We start from the raw sequence: 12,468 nt of genomic DNA, 5'->3' as shown, positions 1-12,468 counted from the left end.
CACTGTCCACACACACCCTTTCAGTAAAACTATTCAAGTTAGTCGTAAGGGGAAAACAAAATATGCATGTCACTCTTATATCGGAAAACCTTTACTCGCAGATGACGCAGAAATAAGAATTCCCCCGAAGTGGAGTCCCCCCTCCTGGGCTTCTGCGTGAGTCACTGATCTCAGCATGCCCCCTGAAAATAAGGGAAACCAGCACTTATATGAAGATGTGCCGGGAAGCCAAAGAGAGTCGTTCTGCTGTACCTCCACATCAAGAGCAATTTGAGTGATCAAATCACTCTTGGAGCTGAACACAATAACTGACCCTCAGTAGGGGCTGATTGAAAGGAAGCCAGACCAGAGAAGTAGAGCATGTAGCTATACGGAGGAGATTGCCGCAGCTCAGTAGAAGAACGCACATTTTGCATGCCAGAGGCCCAGGTTTAAGGCCGTGTGAGTCTGGGTACCAAGTGTTGGGCACGACCGCTCCTCTGGAAAGCCACACTGCAAGAATAAAGACAGTGTCCAGACAAATGGCACGCCTTTGGGCATATTAAACTGCTTAGAGACAGCCTGCTCGTTTCCTTTTTGTCTGCAGAAGTAGAAGGACTAGAAACTTAAAGCAAAAAGAACCCCAACATGGAAGGAGCCAAATATGGCCCTTTAATTCCGCCGTGTGTGAGGGTCATCATGAATGATGGTCCAATATTCATCATTTGCCGTCATTTCTATAAATAATCGGACCCTCCCCCAATTGTTCTCGCCGGGGCTGTTCTCAGGAAGGCAAATAATGAGCTATTTAGATATTTTCATCCGCGCCAGGAAGGGGTTGGAGGGAGCTAGAAGCTTTCTTCTCGGAAATTTCCAGCGAGCTGTTATTTGCACCCTTCATCTTGTCTTCTGAAGGTGGTGTTTTCTCTCTTGTTATCTTATTCGGTGAATTCATTGAAACCCTTTGGGGGGGGGGGGTCAGCCGGTGATTGCAATTAGCAAAACGTAGAAGTCCTCTAGATTTGCAGATTCTGCTGAGTCAAGAAGCCGCATCTAAATTGAAGCCGTTCCAGCTTGGAGCAGGGGGTGGGGTTGGGACTTTTGGGTCACAGAATGCCGGAAGTGAAGGCGGCAACAGCTTCTGTGCCCGTGGAGAAGACTAAAGGCTGAACTGTGGCATCCTTTTGACCCAAATTGAAGATTCATGTCCCACCTTTCATACCGGATAATTGTTGCCCCATTTATGCATGCTATGTCCAATCAAGATGCCTTTGCTCACCTGCCACGGAATCCCTTTGGTTGCAAAGGATTGTGGGCTTCACTCTCGTATGTGCCCTCCAATCATAGAGGATGCAGGTCAAGGTTGTTGGTCACCGTTGCAAACCTGAGTCAGTTGAAACCACAACACAGAATGTGCTGACAGTGACCAAGTGCCCATTGAGTCGTTGAGCCTGCATTTGGTCGATACCAGGGTTAGAGACTCGCGCACCATTTCATGTCATTCAGCAACTTTTCACCACCCCCACCACCCCCCATCAAGTATGAAAAAAACAAAGGAAAGTTGTCATTGTAACATAACGAATGCTTACTATTTTCGTATACCACTTTATTAAAAAAGCCATTTAAATATATTGTTTCATTATTTATTACCTTATCCATTTCACCAGTCTTCTCCGTGCTTTCACATTCTGTTGTGCCGTAACTATGTGCATTTTAAAATGGAATTTGAATAAACGTAACTCGTTCTTTAAAATCCCTGCACGTGGAAAACAAGAAGAACGGTTCTAGCTTACCTGACATGCTGGTTTTCTATATGGAGGGGGGGTTTTCCCATATGCGGGAAAATTCGGTCATGTGACATACACATATCCGAAGACTAGAGTGCTGGATAGACGCAGGTTGTCAGTGAGCAATGGATCTGAGGCCCGAACTAGGGGCATTTCCCCACTCACAAGGATCCCCCCTATGCTGCGCGCTTCTCTCAGCGCACGGCATCCCTGGCGCACGCCTAGGCATCCCCACGACCCCGCGCTCTGTGCGGGGTTATCAAAAGGCACCGTTTTCTCCAGTGCCAGGGATGCCGCGAGCTGAGGGGGCGCGACAGCGGCAGCGTCGGGGCGGCTGCGCTGTCGCCGCCCCTGTCGTGGGGAGTGCAGGGGGACCCCGTGCTACTTGAGGAGAGTAGCACGGGGCTTAAGGTAAGTGGGGAAAGGCCCTTGATGTTTCATTGTGGGAAAATGGTATGGGGAAATGGGTGGAAATGCCTCTTCCTCCACACTGTGATCCTAAGCAGAATTGGGCCACTATCTGCATAGGAACTTTAGTACCCCGACCTCACATTTGACTAAGCAAGGGTCAGAGTTGGGTCAGGGAAGCCCTGACACAACTCCTGTTCCACATAATGTCTAGTTTGAGCCTCAGTTGCTATGCCAACCTAGTCCTGGCGGGCATCTCCTTACAGGATCAAGAAATCTGCCTGTTCTCTGTCCACGTCTTTGTAGTTCTTTCCATTCCTGATGCTGACGCCAAAGCAGTATCCAAATAGGACCCCCCCACCCCCACAGAGGGTTTGGCCATTGGATATTGGACACAATTAGGATCAGCCCGAGATGTCTTCAGACTAGCCTGAAGTGGACCATCTCACACACATGGTCAACGTGCCCTCTCTGTCATTACAACTTTTACCCAAATGTAACCGTGTTCCATGCTCATGAATATGCATAACACAGCATCCAGAGCCACAGAAACTACATTGCCCATCAAGATCAGAAACCCTGGAGGCTACGACACATTCCTGCTCTCATGAGCGTCTTACCTGTGAGAGCCTTCTCCACTGCTATGCACAGGTAAGGGATGGAAAGAGGGGTGGACTTGCACGGGCTCGCCATGTTGATGGGTAATATCCAGTGTGGGCCCCAGCTTACGTTGCTCTGTGTCTGGAGGTTTTGCTGCCACCTAAACTGATTTCCAGTGAGGATGCCAGTAAGAGCTTTCCCACTACTATGGAGAAGTGTCCCCCCACCCTGTAGGGTTGCTAAAGGGCTGGAGGACATGAAGTTCTGTCCTTTTGGAGAAGGGAAGTGCCATCAAAGTGCAGCCAACTTGCAGTGATTCTATAGGGGTTTCAAGTCAAGAGAAGATCAAGGGTGGTTTGTCTGCAAAGCAACCCTGGGCTTCCTTGGTGGTCTCCCATCCAAGTTCTCACCAGGGCCGACCCTGCTTAGCTTCTGAGCTCTGACAACACAGGGTTAGCCTGGGCCACCCACATCTCTCTCTTTGCCTGAGGCTTAATGGAATGTTATTTGCCAGGCCATGTTAATACCTAAAAAGCTTTGGCTGCCCATTTCTACTCACTAGCCCTCTACGAAAGAGACGGGACATCTTCCTCCAGGTTTGTCAACAAGAAGCGCTGCCACATTTATGCATTTCCCCCCGCATTTCTAGCATGCTCCCTGCGCCGCTTTTGAACAGCCGCTAGCTACTAAGTGAAATGCATGAGAACAAAAAAATTCTTCCCTTTCCTCTCTGCAAGCTGAATCATGGCTAGCTTCATTTCGTTTTGCCCGTAAGAAGAAGGCTGATTCATCTTTTTTCCCCCCTCTCTTTCCTTCTCGCCCTGTGCCCCTGTATCTTCCCCTAGAAGTTTGACGAGACTAGCCTCTCGGAAGGAAGCACGGTAGATTTGGCAATCCCGTCGGATCTTCTGGAACAGATGCCGGAACTGGCAGAGGAGATGATGGAGCCCGAAGATTGCTTCCCTGAACGTAAGGACGAGCCCCTCCTCCGACGCCGTTCCTTGACTGCAAAATGTCAAGAGCGAGTCAGAACCCTGCTGAGTGCCTTTCGGGGCCAAGGCGCAGCTTCACAGCCGTCGCATGGGCGGCTGAGTCACTTAAGACAGCAAGCGAGGATGGCTTATTGGAAAAAGGAATGCATTAATTGAAGGCTGTGGGGTTATTGATTCCAGGTGACATCTTCTCTTGACTCGCTGGTGCGAGACATGTGTAGTTAGTGGGCCTGGCCAGCATCTTGCAGTGGGAAATTGTGTTTGCTCATAGGCGTAGCTTGAGGGACACGAGTCCGTTCACGTATGGAGGTGTAAAGGCATACACAGTGGTGGGATCCAAAAATTTTAGTAACAGGTTCCCATGGTGGTGGGATTCAAACTGTGGCGTAGTGCCAATGAGGCTGGGTGGGGCACGACGGGGGCGTGGCTGGGCATTCCGGGGGTGGGGCATTGCTGGGTGGGGCTGTGGCAAGGACGCAGCCGCTGCACCGGTCCTTGGGCGGGAAACGAATGCACACAGGCACAGGCTGCCACGCACGCCGGTGCACCTCCTGCTAGACTGCTTCAAGTTCTGCGCACTACTGCTGAGGAATGGAGGAGGGGCGTAACTAAGGCCAAAATCACGTGGCAAAATCACCAATTAGTAACCCCCTCTCGGCACACACAAATAATTAGTAACCCACTCTCGGGAACCTGTGAGAACCTGCTGGATCCCACCTCTGGGCATACATCTCTAGGAGCTCAAGGGCTCTGAACAGCTCCTGGCCTTTTTAACCGGAGATGCCAGAGATTGAACCCAGGAGCTTTCTTCATGCAAAGCAGATGCTCCATCACTGAGCCATGTCCCCTCCCCATATTCAGTGCTGAATAGTGAAGAAGAAGAAGAAGAGAGTTTTGGATTTATACCCCGCTTTTCTCTCCGGTAAGGAGAAGAAGATTGCATTTATATCCCACCTTTATCTCCTGTAAAGAGATTCGAGGTGGCTGACAAGCTCCTTTCCCTTCCTCTCCCCACAACAGACACCTTGTGAGGTAGGTGGGGCTGAGAGAGCTCCGAAGATCTGTGACTGGCCCAAGATCATTCAGCTGGCATGTGTTGGAGTGCACAGGCTAATCTAGTTCACCAGATAAGCTTCCACAGCTCAAGTGGTAGAGTGGAGAATCAAACCCAGTTCTCCAGATGAGAGTGCACCTGCTCTTAACCACGACACCATGCTGGCTCTCACTTACCCGCACAGCTTGCGAGGTAGTTGGGGCTGAGCGAGTTTGGAGAGAATTGTGACTAGCCCAAAGTCACCCAACAGGCTTCATGTATAGGAGCAGGGAAACAAATCCAGTTCTCCAGATTACACTCTGCAGCTCATATGGAGGAGGGGGAAAGGAAAACTCGGTTCTTCAGGTTTAAGTCCACCCCTCTTAACCATTATACCACACTGACTCTCAGCAGCTTGGTTGTGCTCCATACAAAATCACAGCAAGACTAACAATACAGTCCTAAGCAGAGCTACCCCATTTTAAGTCAACTGAAGTCTTAAAGTAACTATGATTTAGATAAACTCTGGGGCTTGAGGAATTCTGCTTAGCATATATTTGTTCCCAAACATATATTTGTTCCCCAAAATTAACATCTGTTCTCTAACTTTTAATTCCGCCAGACTCCCTGATTGTGAATGCTAATAAATCAAACAGATCACGGGTCTCCATCTTTCTGTAAAAAAAAAAAAAAAAGTAAATTGTATGCATGCGTTCAGGCCCCATTTAAATTCAGGTTCACAGGGTGGTGATTTAACCCTTTAACCCTCCCATGGTTTCACTAATCGAAACCGTGCTCAGTGAGCTGTTATCAGCACTTTAAAGGGAGGAGAGATGACTTCCAAAAGCCGTGTCTTTTCCACTTTGTCTTTTACAGATGTCCTGAAGCTGTGAGTGTCATAGTATTCGGTTTAGGTGCTTAGAGCTTTTGAGAGGTGCTAGATCTATAAAGCAGCATAGACTCAGCTGCTTGGTTTGGTTTAGATTTGCCTTAAAATTTGGTTTAGATTTGCCTTAAAATTTGGTTTAGATTTGCCTTAAAATTTGCCAAAGTCAGATTACGAGTTTGTGTTTTAAATGGTTCCTGGTGCTAAAACTCAATTCTGGATTAGAATTTGAAAAGTCATCAGGTTTTGAATTCATGCAAAGTAAGTGGGAGCCTCCTGACCCGGATAGTCCCAGATAAGCCTGATCTCACCAGATCTCAGAAGCTAAGCAGTGTCAGTCCTGGTTAGTATTTCCTGGAGCAATTTCCAGATATACCAAGAGCGTGGTGCAAAGGCAGGCAGTGACAAACCACCTCTGAATGCCTTGTGCCTTGAAAACCACATGGGCAGGGGTAGGGAACCTGCGGCTCTCCAGATGTTCAGGAACTACAATTCCCATCAGCCTCTGTCAGCATGGCCAATTGGCCATGCTGGTAGGGGCTGATGGGAATTGTAGTTCCTGAACATCTGGAGAGCCGCAGGTTCCCTACCCCTGCCCATGGGGTAGCGCCCCCCTTCCCCTGGGCACTACGCCACTGTCTGCACCTTCTGCAGCCCCTCCTTCAATGATTAGCCCCCCCCTGCCCCCCCCCCAAAAATAAAGAAGCCTGGAGGAAGAACAGACGAGAGGCAAGGAGTGAGCTGAGAAAATGGCGCCAATGAGAAAGTGCAAGGAAGGCTGAGAGGGAAACGTCTTCATTTCAAAATGAAGCCATTTCAAAAACATTTCAACTAAAGAATAGTTTTAAAAGGGCATTAGTTGAAAACACTGTGATGCTGCAAATAAAATGTATTTGGGGGTAAAAACAATGCGGAACTCCACCAAGGAAACATTTTATTTCCTGCCTCAAAACAACAACAACTGACAACAAAGACCCTTTCTTGGCATAACAACATTATATACACAGATCCACTTAACCAAGCAGAGGGAAACTAAAATAAATGTACAGGTAGAGAAGGCTGATGTTCAGGATTTGCTCCTAAAGCGCTGTTTTATATACAAATCCAACAATTTGGTGACTGCATCGTTTGCATCACTACTGGGGCTGTCCAACAGAAAGGTGATCTTTTGCAAGTCAGATGCATACTCTTTTTTGAGTAGCAGAGGTGACAAGTATTTGACTCTGGGTCCTGTGTAAAGCGGACAGTAAAGTAAAATATGGTCTATCGAGTCAACACAATGCCCGTTGCATATGCATAGCCTTTGGCGGTAAGGGGTTTTAGTGAAACTCCCTGTTGATACGGCTGATGGAAGGGCATTGCAACGGGCCAACATCATTGCTCTACGGAGCCTGGGCATGGTTATCTGGTGCAGGTATTGAGCCCCCTTATTACCAATGTAGGTGATACCTAGAGCTAAGGGAGAGCAAGTCCTGCCTCAAAACATTTTAAAGGGTCGGTGTGGAAAGGGCCCAGGACTTGGGGACGAGGGAGCTTTTCGCTTGGTTTAATTCTGCCGCTCAGGCACGCGAGGGAGCAGAGGGAGAAATCTCTCGAAAGGCTGTGCTGTTCAAAATGAGTTTCTGTTCTGGTTGACTGGTCCACAGGATTCTTCCCTGGGGAAGTGGGAGGGGGAAAGAGGGGGGGGGAGATAAGGTGAGCCGAACTGTCATCGATCTACGAGCGTACACATCCTGAAGGATTATTTAAGCCAGGAACACGCCTGCTCGGAGGGGATCAGATGGGGATAACGCGTGGGGAAATGCAAAAGCCCCTATAGTCAGCACAACGGCAGGGCAGCATGAGAAAGATGATTGAATGAGGTAACAGAACCCCTGCAGGGCGCGCGAATGTCCTTGGGTCTCAGGCATTTCCTTGGCAGTTCTGCTGAAACGTAACAACCGAGCATTAATTCAGTTGACAGGAACAGCCCCGGCGCAGCGGTGTGAGTATTCCAGCATATGCAGTTATTTGCATGCTTCTTTCCAGATGTTTTCCGTTTCCCAAGAAGCTTGTAAGCTGGGTGCCTTTCCTTTTTTTGCATGGATAACGCATTCCATAAATAGATCAATAAGACAGTGACCCACATTTCGTGATAAGTGGTCGTCGATGTATAAAAAAAGACAGAATGTGATAGTTAACATAATGAGCTTCCTCATGGCAAGAGAACGACTAAGGACCAAGTTATGTGCAGGTGTGCCCTGATTGGGAATTTGCCATCCATCAGTGGTCCGGACTGCCGGTGCAGAAAACGAGTTTGAATCTGACACCACGGGAAGTTCTGCTTTGCGCGGGATAAGTTGTCCTTCGGCAAAGGGGGAACATATGTTGGCAAGACTGTGAAAAGGTGGACAAAAAAAATTGTTGAGAGATAGGATTTGACCCTTGACTAAGAGCCCAAAATCAGACGAGTAAAAATGCCACGTGATACATCAGCTACTTGGCTACGTATCCAGTGGTGGATACAATAACTTAACGAGGGAGCAAATAACTTAACGAGGACCATTTTAACAACCGGTTCTACCGAAGTGGTGCAAACCTAGTGAATCCCACCACTGTACATATCTGTCCGGCAGGTTTTTGCCCAGTCCTTCCTCTAAGGAACCTAAACCAGCCGAGGTGATTCTCCCATTTCCTCTGAATGTCTGTCCTTCGGCATTTCAGCATACCTGCAGAGGCGTCTTTCTCAGGTCATGGTCAGGATTTCATGGTGAACAGGGGGGTGTTTGATACTGTGATAGGCCTAACCCATTAAAAACGACACGTTGGACCCAGAGGTGAATCTAGGGAAAATGTAGCCCGGTGCAAAATCTGAGTTTTCCGTTCTCGTCCCCCCCCCCCCCCCACATATGGGCGGCCACCCTTCCCCACCACAACCAAACAACTTTTTTGCACCAGGTCTTGAAGTCAGTGTATGGACCGGGGGGGGGGAGGATGGGGGGGGGCAATTCCCCCATGTGACTAAATGGCCACAGTCTGGAGACATTTGACCCCATATGTCCGCCTGGGCGGTACACCCGTATTGGACCTTATTTCATAGAATCATAGAGTTAGAAGAGACCCCAAGGGCCATCAAGTCCAAACCCATCAAGTCCAAGCTATTCTTTACAGAACAGCTTGCCAGTGAATTGATTTGGGTACTGGAGGTTCAATCCGTATCATTGTCAGATAACTGTCTTTTGGAAACTTTACTGCCTCTTCCTCACAAAGGGAATGGGCTGTTTGGGGTGATTATTGGAGAGCCAGCATGCCATAATGGTTAAAAGCAGCAACTCTAATCTGGAGAACCAGGTTTGATTCCCCTCTCTTCCCCATGAATGATGACCTCTAATCTGAGTGACAGGATTTGATAATTGACTTTTACCGTGACATGGCTCTGAAGATGCCAGCCATAGATCTGGGTGAAACATTGGGAGCAAAAACCACCAGACCGTGGCCACCCAGCCCGGAAAACCCACAACACCCGATTGATTCCCCAATACATTATGCTGGAGGAAGTTGCTTCATAGACAGTGATTGGGAGGAAAGTAGAAAGAAACATCTGTCAAAAATCTCTTACGTTGCAAGATGTGCTGATAGGAAAACTTCCCTCAGTTTCATTATCCCCTGATTCTCTACTCCCTCTGAGTCTGAACTCTGCTTGAACCCTCCTAGCTGGGCTCTCTAATATTAAAAAAAACACAAATAAGTAATATTAACATAATATTAATGCCCATCTTCCGTTTTCAGTTGCACATTTACAATAGTCAGTTGATCCTTTTCTCCAGAGCAATGCATTTCCCTTTACAAATGAAGAATGGTTTTTATCTTCAAGGCTACGAGAGGAAGGTTTCTCTGTGGGTTTTGCTGAAGGAAGAACATGATTCCTCACACAGACGTAGTCAAGTGTGCTCCTCAGAAGGACACAGATGGCTTGCGGTTCCTGTTTTCTGTTTGTACCCACAGTCTGAAGAGAAAACATACTCTCAGTGACCCCCTCTCATTTCCCCAGAAACAAAGTTGTTATATGTGCTGTGACTCCCGTTCAGCGCTGATCGGTATATTTGTTGTGAGTCACCTGTGCAGTGGCTGCCGTTTTACCTCGCAGGTTGGAAGAGAGCTTTAGTCAATGTGACACTTTTTTCCTACTGGCGAGTACATGTAAGACCGCACCAAATTGCCTTGTTTGTTTCTTTTAATTGACATTTGTGGCACAATCACAAGCCAGCCCCCTCTTTCAGCAAAGCATTTTCCGAGAGGGAGGAGGGAATAATTGGCATGATGCTACAGATTGCTTATTTTCCATTTGTTGCCCTAGCCCCAATATATTAGGACAAAAAAAGAATACTATAGGAGTTTCGTTTTGGCAAACGCTGATCCAGAGAGGCATTTTAAGTGCTGTTGGGAGATACAGTCCCTCTGATAACCTGACGGCTCCTAGTAACTTGGAAAACATTTACCTCGGCACAACAAGATCTGTTCTAGAAACAGGAAGATAACCCCAAATACAAATGTTAGCAGTTTTGAATGTTGAGTGTTTTCTGCCTCATGTGTTTTCAGAGTTCAGGTGTTTTATTTTGTGGCACAATGTCTTTTGCTAGCAGAAACAAGGTGTGTTTTTTTCCTTGTGGGACATTTTCTGCCCCAAGATCAATTAATATTTGGCTTGGGAGCATGAATGTACTCCAAAATTCCATTTGTGAAAGTGTGTTTCCAAGCATGATAGTAGTCCTAAAGGAAGGCAAATTTGTTCACGTGCTCATAGAAAACTGTACCAAAATGGGAGCCCCATTCCACGGGGCAGGGGAACTATTTCATCAAAACATTTAGACCCTGGTTCTAATCTATCCCTGGCTGAGAAAACTCCCTGGGTAACCATGGGCTATTCTCTCTCAGTCGAACTGACCTCATAGGGTTGTTTGGGCATGAAATGAAGAACAGAAGAAAAGAACTCGGAGCTCCCAAGCAAAAGAACAGTTTTTTTAAAAAAAAGTATTAAATAGCAGAATAGACTGAAAGGAGACCCGGTTTCAGTTCATGATATGCAGTTTTGGCTCCGGGAACAGCAAACGGCAGATTTTCCCAGCATCCCCCTTAGTGGATCTTTACTTAGCATTATTGCAGCAAAACGTACAGGCACCAGAGATGAGAATGCTAAAATTGCTGGTGCACAAAACTCTTAATAGGAGGACTGCATGCAGAGTTGCAACTGAGGTGGGAATGGGAGAGCTATGTTCATAGAATCATAGAGTTGGAAGGGGCCATACAGGCCATCTAGTCCCACCCCATGCTCACGTAGGATCAGGGTGCCTAGGCTCAAGGGGTGGTGGTGAATCCAAGACTAGATACAGGGATTCATAATCTCCCACTCCAGCCCCTGCCAATTGGCCATGCTGGCAGGGGCTGATGGGAATTGTAGTCCATAACATCTGGAGTGCCAAAGGTTCGCCACCATTCTCGGTTTAGTGCATTGCAGGTGTCACAACTCAGGCAGCTCCAGATGTTATTGACTACAGTTCCCATCACCCCCTGCCCGCATCATGCTGGCAGGGGGATGATGGGAACTGTAGTCCATAACATCTGGAGGGCCGCGAGTTTGACACCTATGCATCCCTGACATGTGTTTGTCCAGCTGCCACTTAAAGATTGCCCGTGAGGGGGAACTCACCACCTCCCCAGGCAGCCGATTCCACTGCTGAACTACTCCTACTGTAAAAAAAAATAAATCTAATATCCAGCTGGTACCTTTCCACTTGTAATTTATATTCATTATGTCAAGTCTTATCCTCTGCTGCCAACAGGAGCCGTTCCCTGCCGTCCTCTGAGTGACAGCCCTTCAGATACTTAAAGAGAGCAATCATTTCCCCCTCAATCTCCTCTTCTCCAGACTGAATGTTCCCTCAGTCTTTCCTCAAAGGGCTCGGTCTCCGGGCCCCTCATCATCCTCACCACTCTCGTCTACACCCACTCCAATCTGTCCACATCCTTTTTTGAAGCGAGGCCCCCAGAACTGCACACAGGTCTCCAGGTGCGGCCCGACCAACGTGGTATGCAGAGAGGCCGTGACATCTCGCGATTTGGACGTTAAGCTTCTGCTGACGTGCTCCAAGACCACGTTTGCCTTTCTGGTTCTGCATCCCACTGGCTGTTTGCGTTTGCTTACATTCCACTTGTACCCCAAGATCTTGTTCACCCACACACTGCTACTCAGAAGCGTATCCCCCATCTGGTGTGCCTGCATCTCATTTTTGTTACCCAGATAAGCATATGCACAAGCATTTATTGTTTATTGTCATTGTGCACGCACAATGAAATTTACAGCAGCATTCCTCGATGCACACAATTTCAGACTCATATCCCATCCTCACTCTCCCCTTCCTCCACCCATCCCTACACAGCCCCAAACACATCAACACAAAGCCACGGAGTTTAGCACAGCCACAGCTCTAGAGTAGAAGCTGTCTCTAAGCCTCTTTGTCCTAGTTTTGATAGACCTGTATCGTCTGCCGGATGGTAACAGTTCAAAAAGAGATTGTGCTGGATGAGACGGGTCTCTCGGAATATTTTGGGCTTTCTTTAGGCTTCGGGAATTATAGAGTTCTTCCAAGGAGGGGAGAGGGCAGCCGATAATCCTCTGTGCAGTAGTGATCACCCTTTGGAGCGCCTTCCTATCTGCCACTGTGCAACTGGAGAACCATACACAGATGCAGTAGGTTAAGACACTCTCTATAGCACAGCGGTAAAAGGACACCAGGAGTAGAGCTC

At 47.8% G+C, this 12,468-nt stretch overlaps 1 protein-coding gene across 2 annotated transcripts in view; it reads left to right on the top strand.

Moving 5' to 3' along the window:
- LOC125440723 (sodium channel protein type 5 subunit alpha-like) overlaps nucleotides 1-12,468 on the top strand; it is a 395,791-nt gene that overhangs the window by 305,252 nt on the left and 78,071 nt on the right. For both annotated transcript variants that reach the window (XM_048510652.1, XM_048510653.1), the window contains exon 18: nucleotides 3,620-3,743. In XM_048510652.1, the coding sequence (XP_048366609.1) occupies nucleotides 3,620-3,743 (124 nt within the window). The remainder of the gene's footprint in view (nucleotides 1-3,619; nucleotides 3,744-12,468) is intronic.

This window comes from Sphaerodactylus townsendi, linkage group LG11 (genome assembly GCF_021028975.2).
Source record: "Sphaerodactylus townsendi isolate TG3544 linkage group LG11, MPM_Stown_v2.3, whole genome shotgun sequence".
NCBI classification, from domain to species: Eukaryota; Metazoa; Chordata; class Lepidosauria; order Squamata; family Sphaerodactylidae; genus Sphaerodactylus; species Sphaerodactylus townsendi.
The sequence above is the reverse complement of the archived record's forward strand: the minus strand, read 5'-3'. Positions and strand labels throughout refer to the sequence as shown.